The following is a 24,969-nucleotide window of genomic DNA, read 5'->3' as shown; positions in this document are numbered from 1 at the left end:
GTCAATCTCCCGTGGATGACTGCATTGTATTATGCTTTTCAGTAAGCTGCACCTATGTTTAAATGAATGAATGCATGCATGCATGATGAATGAATAAACAAATAAAGCCTTTGTTCATCACCTCCACAAGCCCACAAAAATCTTCTGGCTGGATAGTTATCTCTCTGCCCCCTTTCAGGGTGTTCTCAATTGGATAGCCAAAATAATTCTTTAAAAATTTAAATCAGATAATGTGACTCCTCTGCATCTAACTCTATAAAGGACACGGTGCCCTTTTCACACTGTACTGAAAAACTTGTTTACATATCATTTTCAACCACTAAACAGTGAATTCCTTAAGAAAAGAGCTGCATTTTATTTATGCTTGCCTCATTTCCTCTTGTTCACACATACCCACCCATCAGAGTACTGACACTGTAAATGTTAATTTTGTGAAATTAATCTATTTAGCATCAATCATGCGGGAAACACAAGATCATGTATTTGCTGTAATTTTCTATGTTACAAGTTTATTAGTTGTTACATCATATCTTAATTTGGTTCATGCTACTTTGACCAAAAACATTTCACTTTTTCTATCATTGCAGGAAAATAGTACAGGGCATCTGACTTTACATTTCTTCGTGTCCTCCTCTGCTGCCTGATTTATCTGAAACTCTTCATGGCACAGGAATGTGCTTTCTGTTAACAGTTTCTCAGATCTCTAAACAAGTAGCATCTTCCTGATGCTTCATAGAACAGAAAAGAAGGTGTCCTGCGTCATGGCTATTTCTGTTTCTAAGGCTTAGAGTATGTTAGAAGAGGGAAAAAAAAGAACCACTGAATATTTTTCTCATCTATAGTCTTTATATCTCAACTTTCCCAAACCAGAAACCCCTGCTATACCCCCAAAGTACTTGAATATCCAAAGTTAATTTAGAATTAGGGGTTTTGTTTTTGTCTTTTCTAAATTTTTTATTTTCTTGTAATGTCAGGATCTGATCTTTACCAATGGCTTACAAAGTTTAATTTCCCCAGAATTCACTCAAACTGTGAATCTTATTATGGCTTCTAGATAACCATAGCACTTAAATTCTCCCTCAACGTGAAAGTGAAGTTGGTCAGTCATGTCTGACTCTGTGACCCCATGGACTGTAGCCCACCAGCCTCCTCCGTCCATGGGATTTTCCTGGCAAGAATACTGGAGTGGGTTGCCATTTCCTTCTCCAAAATCCTCCCTAGCTTTACTCTAAATGGTAGAAACACATAAGTGAAAATGATGGTGTTAGTCGTTCAGTCATGTCCAAAGAGAATTTCTGCCCCCATGTAAGGAGTGCAGCAATTCACTGTATAATTATCTTTTTTAATGCCAATCCACAGAACTTGATATCTTCCTTAACCAATGTGCCTGTGCTCAGTCACTTCAGTTGTGTCTGACTCTTTGTGACACCATGGACTATAGCCTGCCATGTTCCTTTTGCCATGGAATTCTCTAGACAAGAATACTGGAGTGGGTTGCTATTCCCTTCTCCAGAGGATCTTCCCAACCCAGGGATTGAATCCGGGTCTCTTGCATTACAGGCAGATTCTTTATCAACTGAGCTACCAGTGAAGCCCACAGTCCTCTGGTAAATCACTCTGTCTCTCTCTCTTTTTTTTTTTCTCTCTCTCTCTAATCTGGCTCAGGCTCCAAGCAGCTGTATTCCTGCTTCTCTGTTACTGATAAAAGTGATCATTGTATCTCCTTAGTATGCTCATAAATTTTCAGTTCCCTGCTATTCATTCTGTATTTCATGGCTGTATTCACTTGTAACTATTGAGAAAAATGATTAATTATGGGAATAGCACCAGATTCACCACTTGTAAATTATATGTTAACACTAGCAGTGTATTTGGAAGGTGGACATACAGAGCCTGCTAGTGCTTTAAGATCCTTTGTTTCTGTCATGCTGAACGAAATGATCCTCTCGAGGACAAAGAGGGGTCAATAAAGCCAAAAGCACTGGTGCTCAACTTTGTCTCATTCCTGTGAAATGTTTCTGGGTCTTTTGCTTTGTTAATCAGACAGGAACAACTTGGCCCAAGTGTCTGCACCTGGCTTGACGTGGGTCCCCCTAAACACACACTGAGACAAAAACTCTGAAGGTCATTTTTTGGGGAGTTGAGTGCAGAAAGCACAAACAAGGGACTGGGAAAAGTGAAACAAAGAAGAGAGAAAACCAATATGGGGTGTATTACTGGCACACTATGAGCAGCCAGGACTAGGGCCCACTGAAGACCCTGTGAGGAGCCATATAAAATATGCTTCACAACTGTCCCACTGTGGGGAAGAGCTGAGCTATTTATCCACTTCATCTCCCCAGTGGCTCAGAGGGTAAGGAGTCTGCCTGCAATGCAGGAGACCTGGGTTTGATCTCTGGGTTGGGAAGATCCCCTGGAGAAGGAAATGGCAATCCACTCCAGAATTCTTGCCTGGAAAATCCCATGGATGGAGGAGCTTGGCAGGCTACAGTCCATGGGGTCGCAAAGAGTTAGACACGACTGAGCGACTTCACTTCACTTTGCTTCTTTCCCCAGAGGCACTGACTTCCACACTCCTGAGCCTAATGTGTGCTAAGTTGCTTCAGTTGTGTCCCACTCTTTGCGACCCCATGGTCTGTAGTCTACCAGGCTCCTCTGTCCATGGGATTCTCCAGGCAAGAATACTGGAGTGGGTTACCACACCCTCCTACAGATCTTCCTGACCCAGGGATCGAATCCATATCTCTTATGTCTCCTGCATTGGCAGGTGGGTTCTTTACCACTAGAGCCACCTGGGAAGCCCTGAGCCTAGTAAGAGGTGGTATCTAAGAACAGCTCTCAGGCAAGGAGACTTAAAACAGATGCAGCCGTGAGCCCTTGAGGCTGGAAACTGATATGGCCCTGGGACCTGTGCAGCAGGGCTACAGATGAACATGAGGTTATGGGGCAAGGCATCAACAGCATTTATGACAGTCTCCTCACTTTATTTTGGAGGCTGATTCAGTATAATACATCGCCTTTGAATACAGATGCATTCATAGATCTGCTCAGTGAACAGCTGCAAAATCGAATTCACTTGAAAGACATGTCATTGATAGAAACCTTTGCATTTTTAGTATTGATTTCAGATGGACTTCAAGTTTATAACAGTACTTCTTTGTGTAGTACATATAAAAGACAAATTGAGAATGGTTATTTCCAAGGTACATGTCAAAACAAATTTTATTTCTGTGTTAAAATCATATTTGTTTACGTTTATCTTTCCTTTCTGAGTGATGGAATAATCTGCTCCATATTTCAGGGCTGAGTTAGTAGGAAAAGGGAAGAGTGATGTTTAAGTGGGTCTTGTTTGTGAAGCAATTCCACATTTTCCAAGTGCCTGTTCATTTTCTCTTCTCTTCATTCTTTTCCTGCGAGTGTGTCTCAGTGCTTTCCTTTTTTTTTTAACCAGATCCTCCTCTCTGCTTTATCCTTCAGGTCCAAGCCACCACCATCATTTGCATAGATGGAGTACAGCGGCCACAAATGGTGTTTCTGTTTTCACCATAGTCTTCCCCTCTCCCTGACCTTTAGACTGACAAAAGACAAAGTCATTCCTTTACCCAAAACTCTTCAATATCTTCCAACATCACCGTGAGTAAAGGCCAAAGACATCAAAGTGGCCTAGGAGATTCTGGGACCTTGCTCCCATTCTTCTTACCCAACACACCTCTCTGGCTTCCTTTTTGTACTTTCCAACTGCTCTTTCCCTGCCCTACCCATTCCAGTAACTCCCTGCTATTCATCACACACTGGGTATGCTCCCACTCAAGGGTTTTTATACTTGCTTCCCCCACCCCCTCATCTGGAACACCCTTGCTCCAGTTATATAAAAGGGCTCCCACCCAAACCTTTTTTAGGCTTCTCTTCAAATTGTATCAATTACAATTGCAACAGCCCTGCTTCCCCACTAGTCAAAGACCTCTTATTTCCCCAATTTTTTCCTCTGTGACATGTATCATCTTCTAACATACTAGTTATTCTTCTGGCTTAGGGTATCAAATATTAAGAAAAAATCCAAATATTCATTAGTAAGAGACTATCTAAGCAAAGAGTGATACATTTATATGATTAATTAGAATGTATCCACCTGGGGCTTCCCAGGTGGCTCAGACAGTAAAGTATCTGCCTGCAATGTGGGAGACCTGGGTTCCATCCCTGGGTTGGGAAGATCCCCTGGAGAAGAAAATGGGAATCCACTCCAGTTTTCTTGACTGGAGAATCCCACGGACATAGAAGCCTGGAGGGCTACACTCCACAGATTGCAAAGAGTTGGACACCATGGAGTGACTAAATTTCACTTCCACTTTCAACCACAACGTACTGATAAATGAAAACGAAAATATTCAGGGTACATATTCTGAGTAAAGAAGAACTATCTTATACAATACGAGGTATAACAAAAAGTTACCATTATGAATATAGGAATCTGGACATACTACTACTACTAAGTCACTTCAGTCGTGTCCAACTCTGTGAGACCACACAGACAGCAGCCAACCAGCTTCCGCTGTCCCTGGGATTCTCCAGGCAAGAACACTGGAGTGGGTTGCCATTTCCTTCTCCAATGCATGAAAGTGAAAAGTGAAAGTGAAGTCACTCAGTCGTGTCCAACTCTTCGTGACCCCATGGACTGCAGCCTAACAGGCTCCTCCATCCATGGGATTTTCCAGGCAAGAGTACTGGAGTGGGTTGCCATTGCCTTCTCCACAATCTGGACAAAGACGATACATAATATAAAAATATAAAATACTATAATACTAAAATTTTGTTATTAGTTAACTTTCTCTTCAAGAAAATTAGAGATATCAAGGGAACATTTCATGCAAAGATGGCCTCGATAAAGGACAGAAATGGTATGGACCTAACAGAAGCAGAAGATATTAAGAAGAGGTGGCAAGAATACACAGAAGACCTGTACAAAAAAGAGCTTCCCAACCCAGATAATCACAATGATGTGATCACTTACCTAGAGCCAGACATCCTGGAATGTGAAGTCAAGTGGACCTGAGGAAGCATCACTACGAACAAAGCTAGTGGAGGTGATGGAATTCCAGTTGAGCTATTTCAAATCCTGAAAGATGATGCTCGGAAAGTGCTGCACTCAATATGCCAGCAAATTTGAAAAACTCAGCAGTGGCCACAGGACTGGAAAAGGTCAGTTTTCATCCCAATCACAAAGAAAGGCAATGCCAAAGAATGCTCAAACTACCACACAATTACACTCATCTCACACGCTAGCGAAGTAATGCTCAAAATTCTCCAAGCCAGGCTTCAGCAGTACGTGAACCGTGAACTTCCAAATGTTCAAGCTGGTTTTAGAAAAGGCAGAGGAACCAGAGATCAAATTGCCAACAACCGCTGGATGATCGAAAAAGCAAGAGAGTTCCAGAAAAAACATCTATTTCTGCTTTATTGACTATGCCAAAGCCTTTGACTGTGTGGATCACAATAAACTGTGGAAAATTCTGAAAGAGATTGGAATACCAGACCACCTGACCTGCCTCTTGAGAAACCAAATGCAGGTCAGAAAGCAAGAGTTAGAACTGGACATGGAACAACAGACTGGTCCCAAATAGGAAAAGGAGTACATCAAGTCTATATATTGTCACCCTGCTTATTTAACTTCTATAGAAACACAGGGCTGGAAGAAGTACAACCTGGAATCAAGATTGCCGGGAGAAATACCAATAACCTCAGATATGCAGATGACACCACCCTTATGGCAGAAAGTGAAGAAGAACTAAAAAGCCTCTTGATGAAACTCAAAGAGGAGAGTGAAAAGTTGGCTTAAAGCTCAACATTCAGAAAACTAAGATCATGGCATCCGGTCCCATCACTACATGGGAAATCGATGGGGAAACAGTGGAAACAGTGTCAGACTTTATTTTTTGGGCTCCAAAATCACTGCAGATGGTGACTGCAGCCGTGAAATGAAAAGACGCTTACTCCTTGGAAGGAAAGTTATGACCAACCTAGATACCATATTCAAAAGCAGAGATATTACTTTGCCAACAAAGGTCCGTCTAGTCAAGGCTATGATTTTTCCAGTGGTCATATATATATGTGAGATTTGGACTTTGAAGAAAGCTGAGCACAGAAGAATTGATGCTTTTGAACCATGGTGTTGGAGAAGACTCTTGAGAGTCCCTTGGACTGCAGGAGATCCAACCAGTCCATCCTAAAGGAGATCAGTCCTGGGTGTTCATTGGAAGGACTGATATTGAAGCTGAAACTCCAATACTTTGGCCACCTCATGCGAAGAGTTGACTCACTGGAAAAGACCTTGATGCTGGGAGGGATTGGGGGCATGAGGAGAAGGGGACGGCAGAGGATGAGATGGCTGGATGACATCACTGACTTGATGGACATGGGTTTGAGTGAACTCCAGGAGTTGGTGATGGACAGGAGGCCTGGCGTGCTGTGATTCATGGGGTTGCAAAGAGTCGGACACGACTGAGCAACTGAAATGAACTGAACTGATCTTTACAGTGTATTTTTTTTAGCATTTTTTGAGAAGACAACTTTTTTCACACTGAAGAAATTTTACATGTGTGACAAAGAAAATATGATTAAGAATCAATAACTGAACAGTGACATAAAGACTCTTTGAAGGTGATGGAACTTGAATCAAACATCCAAATTCCAAAGATACACAGCATTTGGGTGGAGAGGAATTTAGGAATCAACAGCAGTGGATTAAAATAGAGACTGGCTGAAAGGGAAAAAGTGAGAAAATGAACAATTTCTTTAAGAAAACTCAAGGACACTTCTTTTTGAAATTAAGAGGTTATATTGTATACTATTAGTTATGATCTGTTTCATGACTTTATACTCTATTTCACTGGTCAATTTATCAATCTTTCTTCAGTTCTGTTTTATTTTATAGTAACTTCATAGTTTTAATACCTATTAAGCTAGTCTTCATTATCAATATTGTTTTCCACTTTTATAGTTGTTCTTCCAGATAAAAATGTTAGAATGACCTTGACAATTTCCAAAAATACTCAAAGCAAAAACAGTATCAGAATATCAGAATTTTATTGAATCTATATATATTACTTTGCCAACAAAGGTCCGTCTAGTCAAGGCTATGGTTTTTCCTGTGGTCATGTATGGATGTGAGAGTTGGACTGTGAAGAAGGCTGAGCACCAAAGAATTGATGCTTTTGAACTGTGGTATTGGAGAAGACTCTTGAGAGTCCCTTGGACAGCAAGGCGATCCAACCAGTCCATTCTGAAGGAGATCAGCCCTGGGATTTCTTTGGAAGGAATGATGCTAAAGCTGAAACTCCAGTACTTTGGCCACCTCATGCGAAGAGTTGACTCATTGGAAAAGACTGATGCTGGGAGGGATTGGGGGCAGGAGGAGAAGGGGACGACAGAGGATGAGATGGCTGGATGGCATCACTGACTTGATGGACGTGAGTCTGAGTGAACTCCGGGAGTTGGTGATGGACAGGGAGGCCTGGTGTGCTGCGATTCATGGGGTCGCAAAGAGTTGGATACAACTGAGCGACTGTTCTGATCTGATCTGATATATAATATTACTCTATAAAGAAGTTGAGCAGTATGTTTGTCTCTTTTAATTAAAACACTTGGTATCCCTTACATGAATGCCAATATTTATTTACATATCTACCTATCTCATTGTTATGAAAATCTGTTCTCATATTAGACACACAATTGTTGTTTACATAGTACATTTTTTGTTGATGTTGTTACTTTGCATTTTAACTTTTGTCAATAGAGAGGAAATCTACTGATTTTTCTCATTTAATATTATCGGGCTACCTTTATGACATTTTAATGAGTGCTACAACTCTGTGTTGGTATTTTTTTCAAGATTTTTCTAAATCAATTATTAAAAATAATATTTCCCTATCTCTATTATTAATAAAGATATTAATAATCAGACATATTAATAAACAGATACTTCAATTAAATAGAATTTGGAAACCAGAAGGGGAAGTTCTCACTCCGTGTGGAGAGAAGAAAAGCCCACTTTGCTGGAGAAATAGCTAGCAGTTTATTTAAGTCAGCATTCTGGTATCTCCTATGGAGATCACATAAAAAACCCTCTTGGCTCCAGGTCTGGTGAGCAAACAGGTGAATACTCACAATTGAGTGCTCTGCTGTTTACTACTTTTCTTGCTGAATCTGGAGTTTGATGATAACAGCTTTCTCCTGGATCAAAGCTTTCACCCTATTTGCATTTGAAGCTCCCCAGACTTTCCAGGTAGACTCAGGTTCGATTGATCCCAGAGTTGGGAAGATCCCTTGGAGAAGGAAATGGCTGCCTACTTCAGTATTCTTGCCTGGGAAATCCCATGGACAGAGGAACCTAGGGAGTCCCAGTCCATGGGGTTGCAGAGTCAGACATGATTTACCAGTAAACAGCAGCAGCAGCAGGCCTTGGGTTTTGTTCTTTCTGCTTAAGGTCTTATTCTGTATCTGAGTACTTGTTTGACACTTTGGTCTGGTTTGTCATACCAACAAATTTTACTTTCTCCTCCCCCATTAAATTGTGCTTTAATATTGTTTTCTATTTTCTTTCATTTTCATTAAATTTATTCTATTATCCCTAATATTGTGGAGTAGTTTTTTTTTCTTTAGATTTATTTTCTTGAGCAGTAATGAAAGCATTTAAGACTATGACTTCTTCTAAGTATATTTTTGATGTTGCTCATGACTTTTAATTTGAAATAAGATTGTTATTTTAATAATTTGTTACTCCTTAACTCATGAGTAATTTAGGATAAAATACATGCATACATACATATTTAAATATTGAGGATTTTTCTTTGGTTCATGCTGCTGCTAAGTCACTTCAGTCGTGTCTGACTCGTGTGACCCCATAGACGGCAGCCCACTAGGCTCCTCTGTCCCTGGGATTCTCCAGGCAAGAATACTGGAGTGGGTTGCCATTTCCTTCTCCAATGCATGCAAGTGAAAAGTGAAAGTGCAGTCGCTCAGTCATGCCCAACTCTTAGCGACCCCATGGACTGGAGCCTACCAGGATCCTCCGTCCATGGGATTTTCCAGGCAAGAGTACTGGAGTGGGGTGCCATTGCCTTCTCCGCTTTGGTATGTCTTTATAAATACTATTGTTCATTGGTTCCCTTTTGTTGTTGATTACTGTTGTTTTCTTTTTGCATTCACTCAGTATCAAATAGACCATCTTTGATCTTTTTGTACTATTTGGGTTTTGAATATAAGCATCAGAAACTTACTTTGCTAAAACTATACCCACATTTCCAAAAAAAAAAAAAAGAGAGAAAATTTTTGTAAGATTTGGAAAAATATCTAAGAATGAAAGGAAACTAAGCAACAATAACATTGTCAAATACCTGATAGGAAAAATCAGGACATTGTTGTTGGTAAATGTGGACTCTCAACAATATTGCAACAATAATTTTCTGATCCTCTGTCTTTGCAACTACTCCCTTCAAATTCAAAGTTCTAGGTGGGTATACCCATATGCTAACTTCCTGGAAACCACAAAATAAACAAAAACAAAGAAAATCTGACCTCCTCAGCCCTACCTCCTACCAAATGTCATACATTATAGGATTCCCCTCAAAAGAGAATATTTCTTGGATGTCAGGTAGTCAAATAAACAAGAAGCCATTTCAAACTTTATAGTACACACCATAATTTCATTTTGTTCTATGGCTGCATGCCAAGTTACTTCAGTCATGTCTGACTCTTTGCAACACTATGGACTGAGGCCTACCAGGCTCCTCTGTCCATGGGATTCTCCAGGCAAGAACACTAGAGTGGGTTGCTGTGCCCTCTTCCAGGGGATCTTCCCAACCCAAGGATCAAACCCAAATCTGTTACATCTCCTGCATTGGCCGGTAGGCTCTTTACCACTAGTGCCACCTGGTATGGCTAACTCACTTCAGTCGTGTCTCACTCTGTGATCCTATGAACTGCAGCCCACCAGGCTCCTCTGTCTATGGGATTTTCCAGGCAAGAATACTGGAGTGGATTGCCATGACCTCCTCCAGGGGATCGCCCCAATCCATGGATCGAACCTCTGTCACTTCTGTCTCCTGCATCTCCTGCATTGCAGATGGATTCTTTACCACTAGGTGCCACCTGGGAAGCCCTGTATGGCTACATTTGACACTTTTTGCCTTTAAATACAGAACATATAACTGCCACAAACTGCTGTGTCTGAATTTACTGCAGTTTACTAAGAATTCAGATAATTTGTGTATGAGATAAGTAAAGAGGGACACACAAAGCACCTTGTCTTTTTTTTTTTTTTTTTGGAGTATTTCCTTTATTGAGTGAAAGGCTTGGGCATAATTAATGATAAAAATGATTATATACAGTGTTCATGATTATTCATTAGACATATACTTTTAATTAATTGTTAATAATTTTCTGGTGGTGTAGATATATACAGCTTTACACTGATCACAACCACAGTAGGATGCCAGAAACACTTGCCCAAAATGCTTCATTTAATTTCTACTTTCATCAACGGTACCTTAAAACTACAATTAACATGTAGTGCTACAGTGAATTCAAGGTTAAGATGATCTTGAAGTACAGCCAGGTCATCACTATTGAAGCTTTAACCGGTTGAAGGTATAAAAGAATTAATACCAAATGACAAAATTATTCTTAAGTAATTTCTATATGTTAAACTAAAATTAGGGGACTATGGACAAGATAGGTCAAATAAACACTATATAGACAGTGAAAATACAAACTGATGCAATGAATTACAGTCACTGAATTCTTGAAAGTGACAGCAACAAGAAAAAACACTGAGTGAAGTAATCTGCAATGGAATTGTTCAATTTCATTAAGCATCATTTAACTCATCAACCAAAGAGACAGAAGCACAAATTGTGAGAAGACTAGCTACCAATATAGGAAAAATAAGTGTTCATTTTTGACTACTAAATACATGCTCCCAATGTTAACACTGTGATTGAATTATTAAGTAAGTAAAGTCGCTCGGTCATGTCCAACTGTTTGTGACCCCATGGATGGTAGCCTACCAGGCTTCTCTGTCAATGGGATTTTCCAGGCAAGAGTACTGGAGTGAGTTGCCATTTCCTTCTCCAGGGGATCTTCCTGACCCAGGGATTGAACCCAGGTCTCCAGCATTGCAGGCAGAGGCTTTACCGTCTGAGCTACCAGGGAAGCCCTGATTGAATTATTACCTCTACCTTAAAAAGAGGCTTCCCTAGTGGCTCAGTTGGTAAATAATCTGTCTGCAATGCAGGAGACCCTGGTTCAATCCCTAGGTCAGGAAGATTCCCTGGAGAACAAAATGGTAACCCACTCCAGTCCTTTTGCCTGGAGAATTCCATGGCAGAGAAGCTAGGCAGGCTACAGGCCATGGGATCACAGCAAGTCAGACATGATTGTGAAACTCACTTTCACTTTCACTTGTCATGCTGAACTTTATTGGTGTTAAATATCATGCCTTACTATACAACCAGGAAGTGACAGAAACTAGATTCAAATTCCATTCTATCTGATTTCAAAGTCTATATTTTTCTCTACACTCAACTTAAGGCAGAAAGGGCTGAAGACAGTGTTCAGGTATTTTCTTTTGGTCAAACATATTCTATGATTAAGTTACCCTCAATATTCCTACATGATAATCCTATATCCTACTCAATTCAAATAGGTCCAAAAGTTTATTTTTGCCAAGAGACCATACCTAAGTTCAATCACATCTAAAATAGTGATATCCATGCCTTATCTTCTGGTTTTAACTTCCACCAATCATTTATGCATATAACTTCACTGGCAATCTGAATGATGTCATGAACAGTTATCTGCATTATCAAAATAGGGATAAAAAACATCTCTGTTTAACTTTGGTTACAAACTTTGGTTACAGTGACCTAAACCATTTCAAAGAAAAATAAATGCAAGAAGTCAAACTGGATGTCTGAGGAGGCTTTACAAATAGCTAAACCCTAGAGTTAATCACTTAGTCGTGTCCGACTCTTTGTGACCCCGTGGACTGTAGCCCACCAAGCTACTCTGTTCATGGGGATTCTCCAGGGTAGAATACTAGAGTGGGTAGCCTTTCCCTTCTCCAGTGGCTCTTCCTAACCCCAGGAACTGAACCCAGGTCTCCCACATTGCGGGCAGATTTCTTCCTGACTGATCCACCAGGGAAACCCAAATCAATACAAAAGACAGTGCAAAATAGTGTCTTAACGACGACAAGAGTGAAGTTATGTCTTGTCAAGAATACTCAAGTTATCCTGCATAACTGGTTAGAAGTATTACTGATTCTTGTATCATCTTATACCTCAACGTTATATCTTTATTGGATTCAGTTTAAATGAAGTGCATGAAGTATGACTTATTCTTAACTCTTACTGAATTGAAATAATCTCATAAAACTAATCTATCCATATTTTTCAGTTAGAAACATACCATCATTATTAATCACTGTTTCCATTATTAAAATATGACTTTTCTCAAAGCCTGGAAACCAGATACGAAAGTAAAGTCTTTCTACTGCTGGCCATTGTCATGCTACTTCTTTTAACTGCAAGTATAAGAGAAAAAGAATGATGGTATTTGTGGTATGTATGCAAACATATTATATGGTGTATATGCGTGTGCCCAGTCACTCAGACGTGTTCAACTCTTCACGACCCCATGGACAGTAGCCTGCCAGGTTCCTTTGTCCATGGGATGTTTTCAGCAAAATTACTGGAGTGGGTTGCCATTTCCTACTCCAAAGGATCTTCCTAACCCAGGGATAGAAATTGTGTCTCTTCCATCTCCTGCACTGTCAGATGGATTATTTACAATACATAAAAAGAAATACAACTTTTTATGAGGCAAATAATCTTTTGAAACCTTATACTATATTAAACTGATTTATTTACTATTTTGTTATTTTATTAGTTTTTAAAAATATTTATTTTTAATTTTTAGAAAGCAGTGTTTTCAGATCTTTTTCTATATATTAATAAAAAGCAAGATATCTGATTTTTTATCTCTCCCTCCTTTCCTTCCTTCCTTCAAAATCTACTGATCATCTATTATGCCAAAGGTTGTGAAAGTAGAGAATAAGGATCAGAATTTCATAACAGAGAAATATTAGTAGGCAAACAGTTATGATATATGACAGTTATTCTATGCTGCTGCTAAGTCGCTTCAGTCGTGTCTGACTCTTTGTGACCCCAGGGATGACAGCCCACCAGGCTCCCCCGTCTCTGGGATTCTCCAGGCAAGAACACTGGAGTGGGTTGCCATTTCCTTCTCCAGTGCATGAAAGTGAAAAGTGAAAGTGAAGTTGCTCAGTCGTGTCTGACTCTTAGCGACCCCATGGACTGCAGCCCACCAGGCTCCTCCGTCCATGGGATTTTCCAGGCAAGAATACTGGAGTGGGGTGCCATTGCCTTCTCCAAGTTATTCTATAAGTATACAAAAATATATTAAGTCCTTACATATATTAGTCAATTTTCTGTGCACTTCATATGATCAGCCATTCAATTCCCATTATACCCTCATGTGATAGAGAGTACAACTATCTTTGTTTTACAAATGAGGCAACTAAGGAACACAGATTTTAGGCAATTATGGCCAATGCCACACTGCCAATAAGCAGCAGGATTTGGGTTTGAATCTTGGCAGAATGGCTGTGTGCTATTACTGTGCTGTATTGTCTGACATATATATGAGGCAATAGATATAAGTCAAATATTCTGTAAAAACACAAAGAAGCTCATTTATTTTTCAAACATATCTGCTGTACCACATTGCTGAATCCATTAATTATTACACACAAAGGCAGAAAATCGGTAAGGTTTGTATTTTTGTGAGGAAAAAAAAATGCCTCATTTGTCAAGTTCAACATTTTAAGTACTATATGCCCCTCAAATGGAAAATTCTACTACGTGGTATAAAATTTTCTTAGTTGTCTCTTGAGACACCTAATCCAAATGGACAAACATGGAGAACTTTTTCAGGGAAGGTAAGTTAAGTCTTTACAATGAGAAGTAAACTGTCTATTTGAAGGGAGGAAGAGGTATTTCAGCTTGAAAAAAGAGCAAAGGAAAAGCTTTTCCAAAAGAAAGATCATCACATATATTGGCTAATTTCATGTGGTTATAATATAGTGAGTTTAATAGCTGATAGTAGCTGACATTTATTTTGTGAGGGAGCAGTAAGCTTTGCAAAGGATTTGTGTAACAAATGTAAAGTTCTCTGATTTGAGGTGTCCAAAATGAGGTGCATCATAATATATGGAAAACAGTGCAGTGAAGCTGTTTGTTTTCATGCACTGCAATGTATTACGCAGTTTGAAATATTCTGAGTATTTTTAAGCTGGTTAATTTTACTCAAATGAGTCCTTTGACAATTAGAACTTTTACAATCTTCTGTGATAAATTAGAGTGACCAAGAAAATGTTTTATACACCCACAGAATTTCACTGTTTTAGCAAAATATATAATTTTGAAGTTGATCTTAAAATAAGTTACGTGCTTTTTTTCCCCAAAACACAAGTATTCCTAATTTCTTGACCATTTATGTTTTGATAAGCATTTGTTGACCATGTGGGCTTCTCTGGTGACTCAGTGGTAAAGAATCTGCCTGCAATGAAGGAGACGTGGGTTCATTCTCTGGTTAAGGAAGATCCCCTGGAGAAGGAAATAGCAACCCATTCCAGTATTCTTGTCTGGGAAAGCCCATGGAGAGAGGAGCTTGGCAAGTTATAGCCCATGAGGTCTCAAAAGAGTCAGACATGACTCAGCAACTAAATGACAAATAAAATGACCATTTACTGTAAAGCAGATATTTTAGAAAATAATAATATCATGAAGGCAAAGGTAACATCTTTGACAGAGATAAAAAAGGAATCATTTCCAAAAGAAACTTTCTTTATGGAGCATTTGATAGTAATTTTTTAGAAGTGCCTCCCCTGGCAAATAGGTAAGGGCAACCACCTTTCAAAACTCTTAACTCAAACTTTTTTAAACATGCAGAAACAGAATTTTCTGCTTTGTTTTAAAATATTTGAAAACATCCAGTTATTTTATAAGACCAAATGATTTAAGAGAATAGCAGTGAAACATGTACATTATCATATGTAAAATAGGTGACCAGTGCAAGTTCAATGCATGAAGCAGGGCACCCAAAGCTGGTGCTCTGGGACAATCCAGAAGGATAGGGTGTGGAGGGGGCTAGGAGGGGGGTTCACAATCGGGGGGAGCACACATGTATGCTGCTGCTGCTGCTAAGTAGCGTCAGTGGTGTCCAACTCTGTGCAACCCCACAGATGGCAGCCCACCAGGCTCCCCCATCCCTGGGATTCTCCAGGCAAGAACATTGGAGTGGGGTGCCATTTCCTTCTCCAATGCATGAAAGTGAAAGTGAAGTCGCTCAGTCGTCTCCAACTCTTAACGACCCCATGGACTGCAGCCTACCAGGCTCCTCTGTCCATGAGATTTTCCAGGCAAGAGTACTGGAGTGGGGTGCCATTGCCTTCTCTGCACACATGTATACCTGTGGCAAATTCATGTTGATATATAGCAAAAACCATCACAATATTGTAATTATTCTCCAATTACAATAAATTCATTTAAAAAATAAAATAAAAATAAAAACAAATAAGCAACCACAGGAGGAGAGAAATGCCTAGCAAAATTTTAACAAAAGTGTCTTGGAATAACTGGATGAATTTGAAAATCCAATATCCAAATTGATTAGCTACAGATCATGATGCACTTTTTTCTTTAGAGTTTTTGTGTCTTTGTGAAGGATCATTTGCATATCTCATGGTTGCTAAATTCAAGCATAAGTCTGACTTGTGAATCATTGAGTTACAGTGTTAATGTTCTGAAAAAATGTAAGCATACTGAATCACCTTTTCTCACTGAAATGGCATTTTAACACTATTCTGAGAACCAGTGAGATCCAACCAAAACTAGAGGCTGTAAAATAAAAATACAGAATTGAGGCTGGAGAGTCAACCTGCTTCCTGTTTCACTCACTGACCAATTGGATGATCTAGGACAACATGTTTTACTCCTCTGAGCCTTTGTTTTTTCTATTCCTAATAAGCCTGGAATGCTACAGTCCATGGGGTTGCAAAGAGTGCGACACAACTGAGCAACTGAGCTAAACTGAATATAGATAACAATGGTGGTTCCATTTAGCATTGCATGGCTCTTACAGGTAAAATGATGGTACACAGTAGGTGTTCAGAGTTATTCATGAAATCACCTCTGGGAATAATGAGCTTTGGCACAAAAAGCCAAAGCTATAGTTATAATGTGGAGAAGGAAACGGCAACCCACTAAAGTGTTCTTGCCTGGAGAATCCCATGGACAGAGAAGCCTGGTAGGCTGCAGTCCATGGGGTCTCACAGAGTCGGACACGACGGCAGCATAGTTATAATGAGTTTACATTGGTTAATACTACATTAAGATAATTTCTCTTTGTGACTGCTCCCTAGTAGGCTGTTCATTGAGGGCAGGGACTCTGTAACAGAACAATCCAGAACCCATGACATTGCATGGCACAAAGATCTTCAACAAATGTTACTAAGCTCAATGTGGCTGAGGAATAAAACCTACAGAGAGAAGGTACAATCATTGCCTTTTTTCCAGATTCTGGCTTCTGAATAATGTCAGGCTCCCTTCAGAGTTCACCAGATAGCATCTTAGGAGAACAACAGGACTAGACAGGGTGCAGGTTGAATTGTGCAGTCACATAGGTTAGCACTACACAGGACCTAAGAGTTACTTTTTTTGGCAAGTTCTCAGGTTTTTCACTTCGGAGAAGGCAATGGCAACCCACTCCAGTCCTCTCGCCTGGAAAATCCCATGGGCAGAGAAGCCTGGTGGGCTGCAGTCCATGGGGTCGCTAAGAGTTGGACAGGACTGAGCGACTTCACTTTCACTTTTCACTTTCATGCATTGAAGAAGGAAATAGCAACCCACTCCAGTGTTCTTGCCTGGAGAATCCCAGGGATGGGGGAGCCTGGTGGGCTGCCGTCTATGGGGTCACACAGAGTTGGATACGACTGAAGCGACTTAGCAGCAGCAGCAGGTTTTTCACTTCAGAGAAACACAGAGGAATCAATTACTGGATCTTTTAGCTATAGCTAAGTCAGGACAGCATGGTATGCTAAATGTAAGCCTGCTGAGTCAGTCTAGGGAGCAAGGCATGGCTACCAAATGCAGTCCAAGTCATGAACTCTGTGTGTGATTCATCACAAGAGGTGAAATGTCATCAGTTCTAATTTTTGTCAGCCTCTCTCTGAACAGCTCACAGATGTATTACTCATTCTATTCTATGTTTTACTGTACAATGACAACATTATTTTTTTTTTCCCAAAACAATTTCAAAGCCTTAGTAGTTTTCACCAGACTTGTGAATGACTAATAATGTTGGCTTCCAAATCACTGATGTATATTTGAATTTTTCATGTCACTTTTTGAGAGGGCATTGTATGTTTTCATTAAATGAACTATATTATACATAATTTTCAGGCAATATTACAATCTGCTTTTTTAATTTTAATAAAAGAATTTTACTGTTTCATAACTTTAAGGGAAAATACTCTGCAGGTAGTCCTATAAAATAGAGCAATTTTATGAGTTTCCAAACTGCAAGCTATTTAACAGCCTCCATTTGGTAATTACAAAGATTTATAGCCTTTCCTAGTCTCCCACAAAATTCAGAGCCAATCTGTCCGGTTGACTTACAGACTGACTTAGAGGTCTCCACATTCATTATCTTTGACAGGAAGCTATTAGATTAGGTTAAAGATTTAAGACTAGTATATGTTTGGGAATGGGAGTGAGAGGTTTAAAACTAATTTATAGGAATATAATCCACTGGTTATTTTCATATTTCATCAAAAAATATTTTAGAAAATGTCACAATACTAGTTGATCACATTGAGATGACAAAATGTTCTGCTTTTGCTTCACTAAGAGAAGGGAGTCATTCATCTCATTTTAGATTCATATTTTCAGCATCACCTGACAGTTTATCATTTATCAAGGAATTAACCTAATACAAAAGTTATAAAAAGGAGACTATCAGGATACTACAGATGTAGTTGATGTTATGAGTCTAATAATATCCATATCAGTATGTTGTACAGGCTTTACTATTACACAGAAAACAAGATAGCTGTCCTGGTTACTTTTTTTCCAATATCTCATAATATGTAACTACAAAATTTTATTTTTAAATTCTTCATAAGTCCCTGTTATACAAAAACTTAATTTCATATTATATAAACAATGTATAACATGCACCCTTTAAAAACTATATATAAAATGTGAATTTTTAAAAATCTGGGTGTGTCAAGATTTGTTTTGTGTGTTAAAAATAAATGAGGCAGCTTAGAAACAAACTCACCAGAACAGCTAATGCAGCTTAAGTGAAATGATTCAGTTTAGTTCTAGATTTGCAGTCATATATTTTTAGACTTTTATAATAATACTTAGTTAACAACTTGCATTGTCTAATTATTAATAAGCTAAATTAAGAGAATTTCCCTTTGTTTTACATGTTTAATTCTATTTTATATAGATACTGATTTAAATATATACATTTTTACCAATGAGTTTGAAATATTTTCAGAAAATAAACTAATTAAATGAACTTTATTTCTAATTATTGATGTATTTACCACAATTGCTGAACATTTTATCTATACCAAAATTTTTCAGAGTCCTTTCCTTAATATTAATGAATGTAATGTAGCTAGCATGTAGCTAGCATACAGGGTAATAACAAATTTGCAATAGTATTAATAATATAAATTTTAATTTGCCATTAAAACCAATTTGAAAAAATACATTAATAATGATTAAAGAAACACAATCTTTCTATGGACCTATATTCAATTCAAATGCTGTTCTGCTGTATGCTAAGGCCCTTTGCATATGAATTTCTATTTCCTTCTGCTCTCCAATATACTGTAGGAGATAAGACCAGAACAAAAAGAGTTCCCAACAACAGATAGAAAGGTCACCGTCATAAACAACTCTATGCATAGAAGGAAGATACAAGGAGGCACCTTCTGTTCATAAGAGAATTTTACTTTCAGACATTGTGCTTAGTTGCTCAGTTGTGTCCGACTCCTTGTGACCATGGATTGTAGCCCTCCAGGCTCCTCTGTCCATGGGAATTCTCCAGGCAAGAATACTGGAGTGGGTTGCCATTTCCGTCTCCATCCAAGCATTAGTGCTCCAGTTTATTCACAGGAAAACAAATAAATAAGAGACATGCTTTCTGAGAACATTTAGTTACAGAACTCTGAGAGACAAAAAAAAAAAAAAAAAACCCTATACCAAAAGAAAATGAGCATGAAATTTAGGTCACTGCGAAATTAATATTTCCTCTGTGGGTTTTCCTTTACCAATTGCTTTTACACACACTTCATATCTAAGTACTGAGACTAAATGAGTCGAAAATTGTGCTTTCTCATTGATGCTCAATTAGCAGGATTGAACTCTCTTGCACAGGGTCTAAGCTATTTTAAATCAAGGAGGTGGCTGTGGCACCTTTTTACCCAACAATAAATTATTCTGATTTTATTAATTCATGGCTGATGCATTTTTCCCACAATGTCCTTTGACTGTTGTCCCCTGACATGCTGTAACACGTGAAGTTGTATCCAAGGTATTTGTCACTCTACCACTAGCTGTTTTCTAAAATATGTGAACCTAAGGACTCCATGTTCTCTATCCTAAATCAATTTGCCTCAGAGAACTAAAGACTCTGCATATCTTGGCATTCTCCAAACTACTGAAGTGTGTGCTCAATTTGCTGTGCTTTAGTTTCTCTGGTGGTAAAGACTGCAGGAAACCCAGGTTCAACCCCTGAGTTGGGAAGAGCTCCTGGAGAAGGAAATGACAACCCACTTCAGTATACTTGCCCAGGAAATCCCATGGACAGAGGAGCCTGGTGGGCTATGGTTCATGGGATTGCAAAGAATTGGACATGACTGAGTGACTAACACTTTCACCTTTCTCTTTCCGAAATCTTTAATCCTTTCCACGAGTTGTCTCCCATCTGAAACAAGGGAGACCTCTCTTAGATTCTGGAAGTATAGTCTTTTCTCCTCCTCATCTTCACAGCCAAACTCTGTGAAAATGTAGTCCCCAAATTCCATCTCCATTTGTTCACATCTAATTTACTTCTGAGGCCATACTAATCCAGGATTATCTGTTTTAACACAGAAAAATCCCATAACCCAGGAAAACTTGCAATCTTAGATAAAGTGGGGCAGCTGGTCACCTTTAAACTCCTCTTCTTTTCTCACATTACCTCCACCTCCAATCACTCTTCAAATTGTGAGAGTTAAACCCTTTATCCTGAATTCATTCTTTCCTTTTAATTCTCACAATCTCCTAGTTCAAATTCTCACCTGCTCACAGCCTACTTTATAAGCCTCCTCAATGAGAATGACTCCCTTAACTCTAGTATCAAATCCATCTTTCTAAAAGGCTAATCTGATTGTTACCTGGTTTGCTTGTGTGTGTGTGTGAAAGTCGCTCACTCGTGTCCAACTGTTTGCAATTCCCATGGACTATAATGTCCATGGAATTCTCCAGGCCAGAATACTGGAGTGGGTAGCCTTTCCCGTCTCCAAGGGATCTTCCCAACTCAAGGATCGAACCCAGGTCTCCTGCATTGCGGGTGGATTCTTTACCAGCTGAGCCACCAGGGAAGCCCAAGAATACTGGAGTGGGTAGCCTATCCCTTCTCCAGGAGATCTTCCTGACCCAGGAATTGAACTCGGGTCTCCTGCATTGCAGGTGGATTCTTTACCAACTGAGCTATCAGGGAAGCCATGGTTTGCTTAACATGCTTTAATAGATTCCCTCTGAAAATAATAAAACTTCAATCAGATACTTGGTGATCTTGAGCTTGTCTATCTGTATACACTTGCTTGTGTTTTATTTCCTCTTTCTTAAGCTCTATCAATACATATTATTACTCTCCAAATATGCTTTTATAGCCTCATACCTCTAGAGCTTTGTAAGGTATGCACTGTTCTTTCCTGGAATCCATCTTCTTGAGATTATTTGGTATATCCTACTTACCCTCTAACTCTCAGCACAAGGACAGCCTCCTCTTGGGAGTCATCCACATCCTTCTAGGCAGATAAGAGATCTCCCCGCTTTTCCCCTGTATCTTGTATTTTCTTCCATTTTAATATATACCTCACCACATTAAAATAATCTCTTGGTTCTCCTTCCTTTCTAAGATACAAGGTCCTTAGGGAGAGGTGCTATGCATTTTCCTGTCATATGTATTATACCAGCAGAGTTTCTATCTCAATAAATAATTGCTGCATTAATGTTTAATGAAACAATTACTTTATTTTATATTCCTACTTTTAGGAGGCAGGGTAGATAAAAGCATATAGATAAGATCTTGTAAACAGAAACTTATTATCATTCTTTTATCCTACGTGCCCCTATACAATTTCTTCATAAGTTGTATCTTGCACCTGAAAAGTGACTAAGAGTGACTAGACCTATCAAAATTGGAAAAAAAAAAAAAAGTTAACGATTTGCTTACCGTTCTTGCATCCCAGATGGACAGTGACTTATCGGCAGAGCCTGTGAGAAGAGTGTTGGAGTAAGGAAAAAACTCGATGCTGTTCACAGAATCTGTGTGTCCATACAAGGTATATCTGCATCTTTCACTGCACAGAGAAAAATTAAGCGTTCAAGTTTGCAAAGTGAGCACCTAAATGTTCCTTATTCTTTCTGTACAATGCTAACAAAGATAATAAATGTTTGAGGCATAGTTTTGTAAGTGGCAAAAATGTACAATGACACTTTAAAGGAGCATTCTACAACCACCTTATATTCCAAGCACTTTACAGAATTAGTAGCATGAAATAGACTAATTACATTCAATTTATAAAATCACTTGGGAAAGCTGTCTTTATACTATCGCATTTATTCTTTATCATGAAATTACTACTTAAAAATTGCTCCCATCACATGAAGTAATATTCTGAGAAAAGAACTGCATGCATGCCACAATATGTGAAGACCAGATAAACTTCTTTAACTTGCTCAGTTTCTTTCTTTCTTTTTTTTTTTTTTTCTTCAGTGTGGGCTGTATATTAGAATCACCTGTCCTGCAGCTTAACCAGCTGATTCAGTTCAGTTCAGTCACTCGGTTGTGCCCGACTCTTTGCGACCCCATGGAGTGCAGCATGCCAGGCTTCCCTGTCCATGGGATTCTCCAGGCATTTGGTTATGATATTAGAAATGTACCTATGTGCTGTGCTGTGCTTCGTTGCTCAGTCATGTACAACTCTCTGCAACTGTAGGACTGTAGCCTGCCAGGCTCCTCTGTCCATGGAATTCTCTAGGCATTTCTAGTATGATAACCAGCCGGTTAAGCTCTGATCAACTGACTGGTGACTGGCTTGAGCCATTCCACACATGACAGTACAGTGGAGTGGGAAAAATTCTGCAATGGGAGCTGGGAGACTGGATTCCAGTCCTATCTATGACAAGAACCAGTAGGGTTACCATAGAGAAGTTATTCATCTCAGGAACAGTACAGTTCCTTCTTGTGAGACTGAAATTACTTAATTTGAAGCATTGAGAGGTCCAATGTAGCTCCAACAATCTGAGATTTTTGACTAAGGCAGTAAACATAAAAGGGAAAGAAGAAGTCAAACTGAGTATAACATCTAATAACTGTTTGGAATGAAGCTTATTTCACCGGAAATTTTGGCATTTTTGAGAAGCCAGAAAATTTTAAGATTTGTGTGGATACATATGTAAATTACTCAATGGCAATTCCCTTGATTGATACTTTTCATATCAAAGTGAAGTACTGTAGTAATTAATATCAGGAACAAGGAAATAAAATCAATAAATTCATTAATCATGGCCATTTTGTATCAGTTCCCTTATCTCAATATTTCTGAGAGAGGCTGATAATAATTTGATCTTTAAAGTTGATGAAATGTCAGTCTCTACCAGGGGTCCACACACTATGGCCCTTTGGCTAGTTGCCTATTTTTGTAAAGAATGATTTACTGGAACATGTCAATTTGTTTACATATGTCTATTGCTGCTTTCCCCTGACAATAGCAGAATTGCATAGTTATGAGAGACCATATGGTTCATAAGCCTAAAATATTTAGTATGTGACCTTTCAAAAAGATATTTGGATATTTATAAGTATGCTCAGATTTTATGACATGTTTTTGAGATGGGTGCTAAACTTACAGGATAAATTACTTTATTTTTATAGAATTCTTGTTTTGTGTAGAAATTTTACCTGCTGTTTTCTAATAATTCTAAAAATATCAATATAAAGCATTTTTTGAAAGGCTTACATTCCAAAGTCCATTATAATGAAATAATCATCTTTAACTATTAATTGCTCCAGGTATAGCTCTATAAGAGACAGAGAGAGATTTTACAGCAAAAGGAAAATTATGTGTATATTATATACTGTAGCAAATTATTAAATTAAATTATATGAGTTTACCATGAATGAAAACAATTAGGATTAAAGGCATGGTTGAAAGTTGTCAGTGTTTTTTAATTCTGAAATATTGTCTAAAAGGCACTCTCAGATTGAGAAAATACTAAAAATTAAGCATGCTATTTTTAGTTGTATTTAATTTATAGAAAGTATAAGTCAAAAAGGAAATGTTTGTAATTATGACATGTTTATAATTCCTCCCACTTTTACTCACCAACCAAGCTTTTGAAATAAAATTGTCAATCTTACAATGTCAAAAATCAAAACACATATGATCAGCAATCACAAGTCAGTTTTTGTGCCAGTGTTCTCCCAGTGTTCAGTGAATATCTACTTAAATAAATTTTCTGAACTTTTATATATTTTCTTGATTATTCAGTACTTCAAGAGCAATTTTGAATGGTCGTAGTATCCTGAGTCATCAATCCTCAAACATTTGTGGATAAATGTTACACTGTCTCCTATGAGAGACAAAGTCCAAGGCCAGCCTAATCTCTCTTACCGTTCATGCTTAGCTTCCCCTGTGGATGATCTGCTTTTTATGCCCACAGCCCTAATATTCTTTTGCAAACAATGGAATGCAGCATGGCATGGCTTGGTAGCAATTTCCATCTTAGACTTTTGTTCTTCTAGTATAGAGTTATTCCTTTACTATATATTCATATTTTTCTCTTCCATTTATTCTTTTTTTTCCCTTTAGGAACACTAGCTGTTTTATTTTGTTTCATTTTTCTCCTTCATTTAATATTCTCTCTATAATCCTTGTATTATAGAGAGAAATTATATATACATATACATGGATATAAGGATTATAGAGAGAAATACATATACACACACATATATATACATATATATATACACATATATATATACATATATATGTAATTACTTTTTTACAACTTAAAAATTTTTTAATTATGGTTATTTGTGTGTATGTGAAGAGGGAGCAATCTATAAAACCTTTATGTTTCTGATTTAACTTTTCCCCCAATATTTCTCAGTCTGCTTTTCAACTATTGTCTTATAAAATAATAAAATTCTTTAACTCTTTTGATGTTCTCTTTTATTATATAAAATCAACTTGAAATATAGGATTTCTGTAATTCATTGAAAATATAGAGGACTTTTTGTCTTAATTATTGGTAATTTTACTTAGGTAATTCCTTCTTCATTGTATATTCTTCAGTAGAATTTGGTTTATATTCATTTATTCTTCAATTTTTTCAATTCATCATCAGTTCTGGGTTCGTTTCTTTTATTATGACAATATTATATGGGACAGCTACTTGCTAAAGATTAATAGCAGAAAGAGGGAAATTAGATTTATCTTTCATTTCTAATAAGATTTGCTCCCTTCCAAAAATACTTCTCACTAAATACTACTGGGTTTATCCCTCAAGTTCATCTTTCCTTCACTTTTGCATTTTTTTAAGT

At 38.2% G+C, this 24,969-nt stretch overlaps 1 protein-coding gene across 2 annotated transcripts in view; it reads right to left on the bottom strand.

The window, feature by feature from the left end:
* Positions 1–24,969, bottom strand: part of SPAG16 (sperm associated antigen 16) — a 1,095,180-nt gene that overhangs the window by 406,596 nt on the left and 663,615 nt on the right. For both annotated transcript variants that reach the window (XM_061384008.1, XM_061384014.1), the window contains one exon: positions 21,595–21,721. In XM_061384008.1, the coding sequence (XP_061239992.1) occupies positions 21,595–21,721 (127 nt within the window). The remainder of the gene's footprint in view (positions 1–21,594; positions 21,722–24,969) is intronic.

Source organism: Bos javanicus, chromosome 2 (assembly GCF_032452875.1).
Source record: "Bos javanicus breed banteng chromosome 2, ARS-OSU_banteng_1.0, whole genome shotgun sequence".
Lineage (NCBI taxonomy): Eukaryota > Metazoa > Chordata > Mammalia > Artiodactyla > Bovidae > Bos > Bos javanicus.
The sequence above is the reverse complement of the archived record's forward strand: the minus strand, read 5'-3'. Positions and strand labels throughout refer to the sequence as shown.